The sequence below is a fragment of the Oncorhynchus nerka genome, linkage group LG25, assembly GCF_034236695.1.
Source record: "Oncorhynchus nerka isolate Pitt River linkage group LG25, Oner_Uvic_2.0, whole genome shotgun sequence".
Taxonomy (NCBI): Eukaryota; Metazoa; Chordata; class Actinopteri; order Salmoniformes; family Salmonidae; genus Oncorhynchus; species Oncorhynchus nerka.
The window spans coordinates 9942490-9956749 of NC_088420.1; the positions used below are offsets into that span (position 1 = coordinate 9942490).

Here is a 14260-nt window from a genome sequence, read left to right on the forward strand (position 1 = left end):
ATCCTAAGACAGCATTTATACTCGGATTAAATGTCAGGAATTGTGAAGAACTGAGTTTAAATGTATTTGGCTAAGGTGTATGTTAACTTCCAACTTCAACTGTATGGCCTGCTCGCCTCCCTACCACTGAGGAAGTACAGTTCCCGCGCAGGCCAGTCAAAACTGTTCGCTGCTCTGGCCCCCCAATGGTGGAACAAACTCCCTCACGACGCCAGGAGCGGAGTCAATCACCACCTTCCGGAGACACCTGAAACCCCACCTCTTTCAGGAATACCTAGGATAGGATAAAGTAATCCTTCTCACCCCCCTTAAAAGATTTAGATGCACTATTGTAAAGTGGCTGTTCCACTGGATGTCTTAAGGTGAACGCACCAATTTTAAGTCGCTCTGGATAAGAGCGTCTGCTAAATGACTTAAATGTAAATGTAAATGTATGTATACACACACATACATATATATACACACACTATAAAGTCTGCGAAACAGTTCTTAGCAACACAGTTCAACAGGATTCCACTGGCGACACACACAGATGAGATTCTGTCAAGGGGGGGCAGTGTAGCCTAGTGGTTAAAGCATTGGGCTAGTAACTGAAAGGTTGCAAGTTCGAATCCCTGAGCTGACATGGTACAAATCTGTTGTTCTGCCCCTGAACAAGAAACAAGAAACTGCCATGATTCTGGATGGCCAGATAGCTAGCAACAATGACAAGAAACTGCCATGATTCTGGAACAATGACAAGAAACTGCCCTGATTATGGATGGCCAGATAGCTAGCAACAATGACAAGAAACTGCCATGATTCTGGAACAATGACAAGAAACTGCCCTGATTATGGATGGCCAGATAGCTAGCAACAATGACAAGAAACTGCCCTGATTATGGATGGCCAGATAGCTAGCAACAATGACAAGAAACTGCCCTGATTATGGATGGCCAGATAGCTAGCAACAATGACAAGAAACTGCCCTGATTATGGATGGCCAGATAGCTAGCAACAATGACAAGAAACTGCCCTATGGGGATTCAGCTAGTTACATCTTGTTCTTGATAGCATGTTTTGACTGATGTCACGTTTATGCTAATATGGCTAAAATTCCATGTATTTGAGAGACAAGTGCTCATTGTACAAATGTATTTGTTTTCAATAAGAATTGGAGACAAACTATAGTTGTCAACAATCTAAGCCAACCCCTTCCGTTTTGCCCCATAGTTGCGCATGCATAGGTTGTGTTGCTAAACAACCAACCCGTCCGCGTATGTGCCACTTTGTGTTTATACGTTTCCATTGGTGCATGTCAGGTGTTCCAATGCATCACTCCACCACCTCATTCACGACCAACACAAATAGTTAGTCTTGTAAAGAACGGGCAAAAACAACCATATTTAGGATGGGTTAAAAAGAGCCCAAACACGTAACCTAATAGTTTCAAGTTTATTAGGTACACCACCACGAAAATGGTTCGCTCCTACAGACAGTGAGTCACGTGGCCGTGACTTGCTGTATAAAGCAAGCAGACAGGCATTGAGGCATTCAGTTACTGTTCGATTGAACGTTAGAATGGACAAAACAACTGACCTAAGCAACTTTGAGTGTGGGTATGATCACAGGTGCGCCGGTTTCAGTATCTCAGAAGCAGCCGGCCTCATGGGCTTTTCATGCAGTATCTAGGGTTTACCAAAAGATATGAGCAACTCACCTGTGTTACTACATCGGAGACATTTAGCAGACGCGCTTCTCTAGAGCGACTTTCAGTAGTGAGTGGATAAATGTTTTTTTTTTCACCTATACTGGTCCCCCGTGGGAATTGAACACAGAATCCTGGCCTTGCAAGCACTACGCTCTACCAACTGAGCCACACGGGACACATTTGAGTGGTGAGATACACAATAATTCAAAGTCGAAAGTGTACTGAGGACCCAGCTGCAAAGTACGCTAATGCTTCCAGGTAATTACCACAGAACATAGTCACTGGGGAACTAGCTGGATAACCTAGCTACATAAAGTGCATTCATCTATGGCTACAAGATAGGAAGTTAACAATTGCTCATTTGTTTGTGCCTTCCTCATTAGCAAGGATGTCTGTATTAAATTGGAGAGTCAATTGCAGTACCCAATGACAAGTCAAATAGCCAATATATTTGAAATTAATTAAATTTAATAAACTAATATTGTATATAAATAGCAATAAGGGTGATGTAAAGTGACATACATTAGAAAGAAAACATTGGTAGACACCATTTAACACCATGTTACAGCTACAATCTGCGTGTAGGTTATGCATGTTTTATTCTCAGGTTGACCTGACATTAGTATGAATAAAACAATGCCTGTCTTGTTGTCCTCTGCAGTTATTAAGCAAGGCAACAGTCCTCTTTCTGTCAGAGTATTTAACTGTAATTTGCTGCTACTTACAACAACAAAAAACACAACAGAGATTGCACAGTGCATCTTCCCCCGGGGAAAGGGCAAGTTCTCAGGCTCGAATCCACAAAGCATCTCAGTGTAGAAGTTCTGATCTAGGATCTGTCCCTGTAATCCTATTCACTATGATCTAAAAAAAGGTTAAACTGATCCTGGATCATCACTTCTACTCGGAGATGCTTTGTGGATCTTTTTCTGTTTTTGTGGATGTCTAATGTGGAGCACTCTCATTTTTAATAGTTCTTGTGTCAAAGTAATTATGCAATTACTGAAGTAATGAGTGCTTTTAAAATAGCAAAGCTATTGCAAAATCTTCCCATCTTCTTTTGTCCTCAGTAGAAATAACTGCCGAAAGCAGCCGCCACACAGAACAAACTGTCCTAGAGGAGGGAAAATAGTAATTATCACAGACGATAAAAAATGTTTTTTTTTTAAACGACAATTCCTCATACCAGACTGGAAGATAAAACACTTACATTCATGAAAATGTCCTGAGCGTAGCTGTCTGTGTCAGCATCCCAGAAACACCTGGCAGCCATCCTGGTGAGACAGGAAGAAGTCATCAGATCCTTTTAATTAACTTTAATACAAAGAAAGAAGCTTTGGAAATCACAATACAACAACCACAGGGACCAACAGAATGCATTTTGACATTAAAGTCACCACTAGGTGTCAGGCACGCTCCCTGATAAAAAAGGTACAGGACACAGAGTTCATAGTTCCTTACAGTCTAGTTATGTTTTTAGCCCTAAAGGGTACACCACATACAACTACTACTAAAAGCTTTAGGGTACCTTTGTTCACTCTAGTGCTCAACAATGTTTCTATGAGGATAAGTGGGGTCCATAAGACTTGTGAACTAAAAAGATGGTCAGAGATGGTCTTGAAATTGGGCACACGAATAGTAGCTTGGGAGAAAGGAAAACAAACATCCTCCGTGCATATTATCTAAACGGTATAGGAGCCAATGACACATCCTCCGTGCATATTATCTAAACGGTATAGGAGCTAATGCCACATCCTCCGTACATATTATCTAAACGTTATTGGAGCCAATGACACATCACTCACTTGACACCTTCTCCTCGCTGCTCTCCAATTACCACTTGTACCACCAGCTTGTATCGGTCAAAGCCCACATCTGTTATTGGAGAGAGAAAGACCATTATCATTAACCGTATTTGTTACAAGGTAAATTGAGAAAGAAAAATAACAAAATAACTGTCTGACAGCAAGATCCGGGATTCTTACCGGGTCCAAGTTCAATGTCTCAATATTTTGTGTTTTTAATTCACCTTTATTTTGACAGGGAAGACATCTAGGTCTCAATATCTCTTCTCCAAATGTGGAAAGGCACCAGAACATCAACATTATTAAATGTATTTTGAAATTTGTTCCAGCAATACTGTGCATTAAAACTAAAAGCAGATGTACCTAGCTCTGTGGAGACCCTAGGAAGCTCAATAGTTAACCAATCCTGTGAACAGGTTAGGCAACTCGGGTGTCTATACTTCAACAACAAAGTTAGATAAGACGGAAGTTTATGAAAAGGGGCCTCGTAAACAAAAAAGGGATTAATGTAGAGATCTATGGGTTTTTAGTGAAGTCCAGCCAACCTTTCGATAGAGGATACAGTGATGAGTATCAAAACCGTCGCCTCTAACAAAACGACAGGCACTATGATAGATGGCATACAGAGGTTTAAGAGTAGTAGCAGCTGCACTTCGATAAATAATATCACAATAATCAAGAACAGATAAAAAGGTTGACTGAATAATCTGCTTCCTACTGCTTAGAGAAAGACACCACCTGTTTCTGTAGAAAAAGACTACTTTTAATCTTAGCTTCTCAACCAGCTCATCGAGATAGTTTTTTTTATATGTGTTTATATAAATAGTGAATAGGTTCCAAAATCGACCCCTGCGGTACACCTTTATGTACTTCTAGACGTAACACCATCAATCACGATGGTCTTAGTTCTGTCACTAAGATAATCATGAAACCATCAACAGGCGTCAGAGCTCAGGCCTGTCGAGGACAACTTATTCAATAACATAGCCTGATAAACAGTATCAAAAGCAGCACATTTCATTTTAGTGTCTAAAACATTGACAAGTTCATTAACAACTGTGGTGGTTGCTGTAATAGTACTATGTTCAGGACTAAACCCTGACTGTAGTGGTTGTTGTAATAGTACTATGTCCAGGACTAAACCCTGACTGTAGTGGTTGTTGTCCAGGACTAAACCCTGACTGTAGTGGTTGTTGTCCAGGACTAAACCCTGACTGTAGTGGTTGTTGTCCAGGACTAAACCCTGACTGCAGTGGTTGTTGTCCAGAACTAAACCCTGACTGTAGTAGTTGTTGTCCAGAACTAAACCCTGACTGTAGTAGTTGTTGTCCAGAACTAAACCCTGACTGTAGTAGTTGTTGTCCAGGACTAAACCCTGACTGTAGTAGTTGTTGTCCAGGACTAAACCCTGGCTGTAGCGGTTGTTGTCCAGGACTAAACCCTGGCTGTAGCGGTTGTTGTCCAGGACTAAACCCTGGCTGTAGCGGTTGTTGTCCAGGACTAAACCCTGGCTGTAGCGGTTGTTGTCCAGAACTAAACCCTGACTGTAGCGGTTGTTGTCCAGGACTAAACCCTGACTGTAGCGGTTGTTGTCCAGGACTAAACCCTGACTGTAGCGGTTGTTGTCCAGGACTAAACCCTGACTGTAGCGGTTGTTGTCCAGGACTAAACCCTGACTGTAGCGGTTGTTGTCCAGGACTAAACCCTGACTGTAGCGGTTGTTGTCCAGGACTAAACCCTGACTGTAGCGGTTGTTGTCCAGGACTAAACCCTGACTGTAGCGGTTGTTGTCCAGGACTAAACCCTGACTGTAGTGGTTGTTGTCCAGGACTAAACCCTGACTGTAGTGGTTGTTGTCCAGGACTAAACCCTGACTGTAGTGGTTGTTGTCCAGGACTAAACCCTGACTGTAGTGGTTGTTGTCCAGGACTAAACCCTGACTGTAGTGGTTGTTGTAATAGTACTATGTCCAGGACTAAACCCTGACTGTAGTGGTTGTTGTCCAGGACTAAACCCTGACTGTAGTGGTTGTTGCCCAGGACTAAACCCTGACTGTAGTGGTTGTTGCCCAGGACTAAACCCTGACTGTAGTGGTTGTTGTAATAGTACTATGTCCAGGACTAAACCCTGACTGTAGTGGTTGTTGTCCAGGACTAAACCCTGACTGTAGTAGTTGTTGTCCAGGACTAAACCCTGACTGTAGTGGTTGTTGTCCAGGACTAAACCCTGACTGTAGTGGTTGTTGTCCAGGACTAAACCCTGACTGTAGTGGTTGTTGTCCAGGACTAAACCCTGACTGTAGTAGTTATTGTCCAGAACTAAACCCTGACTGTAGTGGTTGGTGTCCAGGACTAAACCCTGGCTGTAGTGGTTGTTGTAATAGTAATATGTCCAGGACTAAACCCTGACTGTAGTGGTTGTTGTCCAGGACTAAACCCTGACTGTAGTGGTTGTTGTAATAGTACTATGTCCAGGACTAAACCCTGACTGTAGTGGTTGTTATCCAGGACTAAACCCTGACTGTAGTAGTTGTTGTCCAGGACTAAACCCTGACTGTAGTGGTTGTTGTCCAGAACTAAACCCTGACTGTAGTGGTTGTTGTCCAGAACTAAACCCTGACTGTAGTGGTTGTTGTCCAGAACTAAACCCTGACTGTAGTAGTTGTTGTCCAGGACTAAACCCTGACTGTAGTGGTTGTTGTCCAGAACTAAACCCTGACTGTAGTAGTTGTTGTCCAGGACTAAACCCTGACTGTAGTGGTTGTTGTCCAGAACTAAACCCTGACTGTAGTAGTTGTTATCCAGGACTAAACCCTAACTGTAGCGGTTGTTGTCCAGGACTAAACCCTGACTGTAGCGGTTGTTGTCCAGGACTAAACCCTGACTGTAGCGGTTGTTGTCCAGGACTAAACCCTGACTGTAGCGGTTGTTGTCCAGGGCTAAACCCTGACTGTAGCGGTTGTTGTCCAGGGCTAAACCCTGACTGTAGCGGTTGTTGTCCAGGGCTAAACCCTGACTGTAGCGGTTGTTGTCCAGGGCTAAACCCTGACTGTAGCGGTTGTTGTCCAGGGCTAAACCCTGACTGTAGCGGTTGTTGTCCAGGGCTAAACCCTGACTGTAGCGGTTGTTGTCCAGGGCTAAACTCTGACTGTAGCGGTTGTTGTCCAGGGCTAAACCCTGACTGTAGTGGTTGTTGTCCAGGGCTAAACCCTGACTGTAGTGGTTGTTGTCCAGGGCTAAACCCTGACTGTAGTGGTTTTTGTCCAGGGCTAAACCCTGACTGTAGTGGTTGTTGTCCAGGGCTAAACCCTGACTGTAGTGGTTGTTGTCCAGGGCTAAACCCTGACTGTAGTGGTTGTTGTCCAGGGCTAAACCCTGACTGTAGTGGTTGTTGTCCAGGGCTAAACCCTGACTGTAGTGGTTGTTGTCCAGGGCTAAACCCTGACTGTAGTGGTTGTTGTCCAGGACTAAACCCTGACTGTAGTGGTTGTTGTCCAGGGCTAAACCCTGACTGTAGTGGTTGTTGTCCAGGACTAAACCCTGACTGTAGTGGTTGTTGTCCAGGGCTAAACCCTGACTGTAGTGGTTGTTGTCCAGTGCTAAACCCTGACTGTAGTGGTTGTTGTCCAGGGCTAAACCCTGACTGTAGTGGTTGTTGTCCAGGACTAAACCCTGACTGTAGTGGTTGTTGTCCAGGACTAAACCCTGACTGTAGTGGTTGTTGTCCAGGGCTAAACCCTGACTGTAGTAGTTGTTGTCCAGGACTAAACCCTGACTGTAGTGGTTGTTGTCCAGGACTAAACCCTGACTGTAGTAGTTGTTGTCCAGGACTAAACCCTGGCTGTAGTGGTTGTTGTCCAGGACTAAACCCTGGCTGTAGTGGTTGTTGTAATAGTACTATGTTCATGACTAAACCCTGGCTGTAGTGGTTGTTGTAATAGTAATATGTCCAGGACTAAACCCTGACTGTAGCGGTTGTTGTCCAGGACTAAACCCTGACTGTAGTAGTTGTTGTCCAGAACTAAACCCTGGCTGTAGTGGTTGTTGTCCAGGACTAAACCCTGGCTGTAGTGGTTGTTGTAATAGTACTATGTTCATGACTAAACCCTGGCTGTAGTGGTTGTTGTAATAGTAATATGTCCAGGACTAAACCCTGACTGTAGCGGTTGTTGTCCAGGACTAAACCCTGACTGTAGCGGTTGTTGTCCAGGACTAAACCCTGACTGTAGCGGTTGTTGTCCAGGACTAAACCCTGACTGTAGCGGTTGTTGTCCAGAACTAAACCCTGACTGTAGCGGTTGTTGTCCAGAACTAAACCCTGACTGTAGCGGTTGTTGTCCAGAACTAAACCCTGACTGTAGCGGTTGTTGTCCAGGACTAAACCCTGACTGTAGCGGTTGTTGTCCAGGACTAAACCCTGACTGTAGCGGTTGTTGTCCAGGACTAAACCCTGACTGTAGCGGTTGTTGTCCAGGACTAAACCCTGACTGTAGTAGTTGTTGTCCAGGACTAAACCCTGGCTGTAGTGGTTGTTGTCCAGGACTAAACCCTGGCTGTAGTGGTTGTTGTAATAGTACTATGTTCATGACTAAACCCTGGCTGTAGTGGTTGTTGTAATAGTAATATGTCCAGGACTAAACCCTGACTGTAGCGGTTGTTGTCCAGGACTAAACCCTGACTGTAGTAGTTGTTGTCCAGAACTAAACCCTGGCTGTAGTGGTTGTTGTCCAGGACTAAACCCTGGCTGTAGTGGTTGTTGTAATAGTACTATGTTCATGACTAAACCCTGGCTGTAGTGGTTGTTGTAATAGTAATATGTCCAGGACTAAACCCTGACTGTAGCGGTTGTTGTCCAGGACTAAACCCTGACTGTAGCGGTTGTTGTCCAGGACTAAACCCTGACAAAGCGGTTGTTGTCCAGGACTAAACCCTGACTGTAGCGGTTGTTGTCCAGGACTAAACCCTGACTGTAGCGGTTGTTGTCCAGAACTAAACCCTGACTGTAGCGGTTGTTGTCCAGGACTAAACCCTGACTGTAGCGGTTGTTGTCCAGGACTAAACCCTGACTGTAGCGGTTGTTGTCCAGGACTAAATCCTGACTGTAGTGGTTGTTGTCCAGGACTAAACACTGACTGTAGTGGTTGTTGTCCAGGACTCAACCCTGATTGATTTATATTCAAAATACATTACTCAGAATGAATTTTTTTTTGCAAAGTTGTACATTTACCAAGAATTCTAGAATCATAGACAAGAAAGCCTTGGAATTAGGTGATACGGTGCCTTGCGAAAGTATTCGGCCCCCTTGAACTTTGTGACCTTTTGCCACATTTCAGGCGTCAAACTTAAAGATATAAAACTGTATTTTTTTTGTGAGGAATCAACAACAAGTGGGACACAATCATGAAGTGGAACGACATTTATTGGATACTTCAAACTTTTTTAACAAATCAAAAACTGAAAAATTGGGCGTGCAAAATTATTCAGCCCCCTTAAGTTAATACTTTGTAGCGCCACCTTTTGTTGCGATTACAGCTGTAAGTCGCTTGGGGTATGTCTCTATCAGTTTTGCACATCGAGACACTGACATTTTTCCCATTCCTCCTTGCAAAACAGCTCGAGCTCAGTGAGGTTGGATGGAGAGCATTTGTGAACAGCAGTTTTCAGTTCTTTCCACAGATTCTCGATTGGATTCAGATCTGGACTTTGACTTGGCCATTCTAACACCTGGATATGTTTATTTTTGAACCATTCCATTGTAGATTTTGCTTTATGTTTTGGATCATTGTCTTGTTGGAAGACAAATCTCCGTCCCAGTCTCAGGTCTTTTGCAGACTCCATCAGATTTTCTTCCAGAATGGTCCTGTATTTGGCTCCATCCATCTTCCCATCAATTTTAACCATCTTCCCTGTCCCTGCTGAAGAAAAGCAGGCCCAAACCATGATGCTGCCACCACCATGTTTGACAGTGGGGATGGTGTGTTCAGGGTGATGAGCTGTGTTGCTTTTACGCCAAACATAACGTTTTGCATTGTTGCCAAAAAGTTCCATTTTGGTTTCATCTGACCAGAGCACCTTCTTCCACATGTTTGGTGTGTCTCCCAGGTGGCTTGTGGCAAACTTTAAAGAACACTTTTTATGGATATCTTTAAGAAATGGCTTTCTTCTTGCCACTCTTCCATAAAGGCCAGATTTGTGCAATATACGACTGATTGTTGTCCTATGGACAGAGTCTCCCACACTCAGTTGTAGATCTCTGCAGTTCATCCAGAGTGATCATGGGCCTCTTGGCTGCATCTCTGATCAGTCTTCTCCTTGTATGAGCTGAAAGTTTAGAGGGACGGCCAGGTCTTGGTAGATTTGCAGTGGTCTGATACTCCTTCCATTTCAATATTATCGCTTGCACAGTGCTCCTTGGGATGTTTAAAGCTTGGGAAATCTTTTTGTATCCAAATCCGGCTTTAAACTTCTTCACAACAGTATCTCGGACCTGCCTGGTGTGTTCCTTGTTCTTCATGATGCTCTCTGCGCTTTTAACGGACCTCTGAGACTATCACAGTGCAGGTGCATTTATACGGAGACTTGATTACACACAGGTGGATTGTATTTATCATCATTAGTCATTTAGGTCAACATTGGATCACTGAACTTCTGGAGAAAGTTTTCTGCACTGAAAGTAAAAGGGGCTGAATAATTTTGCACGCCCAATTTTTCAGTTTTTGATTTGTTAAAAAAGTTTGAAATATCCAATAAATGTCGTTCCACTTCATGATTGTGTCCCACTTGTTGTTGATTCTTCACAAAAAAATACAGTTTTATATCTTTATGTTTGAAGCCTGAAATGTGGCAAAAGGTCGCAAAGTTCAAGGGGGCCGAATACTTTCGCAAGGCACTGTATTTATTGAGATCACTACATTCCCTGTCTTTATGGAGTGGCAACACAAGAGCTGATTTCCATACTTTTGGCATATTTCCTGATAACAATGGTCAAACTAAGATGTGCATTATTGAGCTAACAATGGGCTCTGCACATTTAAGCAGACCAGGATCCAATTGGTCGGCCCCTATGGATTTTTTTGTTGTCTACTGGTAGCAAAGTATTCAGGACTTATTTTAAACTGATGCAGAGCCATATGATGTAAGGCCAAACAACACTGCTATAAATGCAAGGTAAGAAAAGTTGTGTTTTATGTCAAATGATTTTGGACAAATCTGTCAAGACACCAACCATGAGAAAGTGTTAAACATAGTTTCTAAATCAACTCGTAAATTGTATTAAAATGTAGCCATGTTTTCCCCTTATATCTTAAAGTAATGCCATAAAAAAAAACGTGGCAGGTTATTATCAATGACTTAACAGCTGTAACAAGTTGTCCACCGCAGGAAATCAAGAACAAGGCAGTTAACCCACTGTTCCTAGGCCGTCATTGAAAATAAGAATGTGTTCTTTAACTGACTTGCCCAGTTAAATAAAGGTTAAAAAAAAGAGAGCCAAAGACACTCAGTACCATACATTTACTAATCTTATTAGGATAAGAGTTGTTTCACAACGTCACCCGCAGTTAGAGGCTTTGTAACGGCTGAGTAGTTTCTCACCCTTCAGTTTGTCCTTTATGCAATCTGCTAATGAACGGGACAGAACGCCGACCTCATCCGGATCATACTGCACCCCAGACAGTTGTTCTCTCAGGATATCATGAATGCATTCCTTCACAACAGCTGCTTTGAACCTGAAATAAAAACAAAATGATAAAGAGAGGGAAAGACAGAGAGACACACCAGGCTGCCCTGCTAACTAATGTTAGCTAGCTAGATATTAGATAGCTAGATGGCCAACTCATTTTGTTTCATAGCTAGCTATTAATCTAGTCTACATAACAGTAAATTGTGCAACAACATTTCTTGAACATTGACTGCTGCAGCAGCATAGCTAAAGACTGTATATTATATTGGAAAGATATTTGAGTGACCACTCTAACAATGTGAAATATGTCCTCAAGTATGGAAGGCAGGTGGGAGGCGAGATCAGATAGGACAATTCTAGCCAATGAGAGGGCAGATACGCATGTAAACTACGGGCCATAGACATAGCTAGAGGAATCATCTGTGTAGCTGAGGCTATCGCCATTTTAAAGTAGTCAATTTTATTCTTATTCATTGGCTGATTGCTCTCAACTCATGAATCCCCACACAGTTGACTACTTTAAAATGGTGGAAGCCCTCAATGGTGACGCTAAAACAGGTTATATCCATGATGAGTCATCTATCAGATCTCTATGACAACAGGCACAACTCCAATACAAAGTTGTTTTTGGGGTAAGTTGCCGAAATGCCACGTGCATCCACTTATATCAGTAACAACCTACCCATTACCAAACTTCTATTCGATAAAATAAGCCTCATGTACTGAATTAGCAATTGTGTTTTTGGTGACCTATTTTGACACACTCTCATTGACCTCCATAGAAAAAGGTGTAACTTAATCAAATCATTTTAGAGTAGCAGGTAGCCTAGGTTAGAGCCGAACGGTCGCTGTTTCCAATACTGGAGCTGACAAAGTGTGGGGGAGAATCTGCCACTGTGCACTTAGCTAACCCACATTGCTCCAGGGGTGCTGTACAATGTACACATTTCCATGAGGACAAATACTTCTTCTATGGTATAATTGTGTTCTCAACAATTTGATGTGCATTCCGCCACCTACTGTGCGGGTGAATAATAAGGATCCCAAAAAATGAATTTATGTATGTAAAAAAAAAAAAATCTAATATCATACAAACTATCAAAAAATAAATAAACATTTAAAAAAATAAGTTTTGATACAAATATAATCAGGTCCCTACAAAGGCTCAATGGGTCCCTGTGAGGGCAGGACATTTCCTAGCAACAATAATCCTTGCAGTGCTTGTGCCGTTTAGTCTTGGAGCCCCAAAAACTTATCGGCTGCAGATATAATCATGTCCAGCTTCTTGGACTTCTTTGACAATTGTGCTGTACAATTAATCACTGTGGATACACTCTTCACAATGAGTGAATCCAGATCACCCGATTGACTTAAAACAACTGGTTGCAATGCATCCACCATCATATATTCAACACTATTGCCTCTTGCTCCTTTCGAGTCTCTTCACCGCCTCCACATAAGAGATCTGCTGTAATAGAACTGATCTTTGACACCTCAACCACCTTCACCCTAACATGATACTCAGAGGAAGTCCAGAGTATGATCCCCACCACAGTTGTAATGTTTTCCCATTGACAGATTCTTCAATACGATACTTCTCCCATCTGCAAACATTTGACACGTGACAATTTCCTTCACAATTATCCGTTGTGGAACGTTCCAACAGGAATCTGTTCCCAAAACTTCGTAGAGTACAAGTATGCAAACAAACAACGCATACAAAGTAGCATGATCAATTCAAGTAGCTGACGAATAGGCATCAACTTAACCACGTAGCTTATTCTTAATGTTTGTCCATAGGCTACCAGGGTGAGGGCAGACATTTTCCAGAATAAACGCGGTGAGTGAAAACCGTAATTAAAAAGTCGACTCCCTACCTGGTATCTTATTCTGCCGCTATACAACTTTGTATGCGTTGTTTGTTGACAACCTTGTCATTTACGAAGTTTTTGGAACAGGTTCCTTTTGGAACGTTCCACAAATTATATCCACCCTCATCAAACAACAATAACATCGATAGGCTTTTCTTCTTCCTTCCATTTACCATACGGGTCAGGTGACGTACACTGACCACTCCTGGGATTTTCTGACTAATGTACTCGTCATCTATATCCAACGAGACTCCAGCTATAACTCCTCTTTGGCAGGCGCCCTACTCCGAAGATCAATACATGTTGTTTCTGACGTGAACAACTTAGCCAGATCCAGCGCACGCTTCTTCTGTTCTTCATCAACACAATTAACCAAAACTCGGCCGCTTCTAGTCACCTTGATTGAATCCACATTTCTTCAGTCCTATAACGTTATATTACAAATGGGAGTTCCCAAATGAATCTCTTAACGCAGTGCATTATTGGACCGATCCTTGTCTTCTACCACAACTTTTGCTCGTTTTGTTCCATTCTTTGATTTCACTATTTTACATTCATTGTCACACACTTCACTTTTGGACACTTTCAGATTCAAGCAGTCGCCATTTCCCCCCAACCACTACTACCTTAACTCCTTTGAACCTCCAACGACCACCCAAATGATTTTCTTTGGCGCAGTAAAACCTCTCACTTCGCCTCTTCCTCTCTACCATAGCTAACGTTAGGTAGCTAACTTTACCGTTAGCATTGAGTATGGCAACTTACTTGTGATGATAATTCGGTCTAATGAGGTAAGTATTTCCTCCGGTATCTGTTCCCTCCATTTTAACTGCGTATGTATTATGGTGCGTTGGATGGTAAGAAAGCTTATTTAGGAAATAATACATAAAAACATGGCAATGGAGATTGAGCTAAAGCCTCAAGAGGCTTGAATAAACGTTTGCTTATGTTACCATAACAACATTTCCGCTTCCGGAAGTGTAACGAACCAAGCGTAAACTTCTCAACAGTTGTTGGACCCACAAGGTCTCGTTCAAGACTTCAAATGTTGAACGGTGTTACGACAACATCTTCCAAGAGCCAATTTGAGTTCAAAATAATTAGCCAAAAATGAAAATAATTACGTAAATAATAGTATTTATATTGTAAGCGACAGTGAAGTAATGCACATTGGGAGATTTGATTTCAATTGTATGAAACATTGAGAAAGAATT

The 14260-nt window shown here is 42.5% G+C and overlaps 1 protein-coding gene across 2 annotated transcripts; it reads right to left on the minus strand.

Moving 5' to 3' along the window:
- Positions 1-2138: 2138 nt before the first annotated feature.
- Positions 2139-14009, minus strand: LOC115109022 (dynein light chain Tctex-type protein 2B-like). 2 transcript variants are annotated; one of them, XM_029633564.2, is made up of 5 exons: positions 13812-14009; positions 11088-11221; positions 3496-3565; positions 2901-2964; positions 2139-2799 (listed from the first exon to the last, which is right to left on the minus strand). In XM_029633564.2, exons 1-5 carry the CDS (start codon positions 13931-13933, stop codon positions 2725-2727), a joined length of 465 nt encoding a protein of 154 aa, XP_029489424.1. In that variant the 5' UTR covers positions 13934-14009; the 3' UTR covers positions 2139-2724. The 2 variants fall into 2 exon arrangements, with proteins under 2 accessions (XP_029489424.1, XP_029489425.1); XM_029633565.2 differs by having other exon boundaries at positions 2139-2804.
- Positions 14010-14260: the final 251 nt, after the last annotated feature.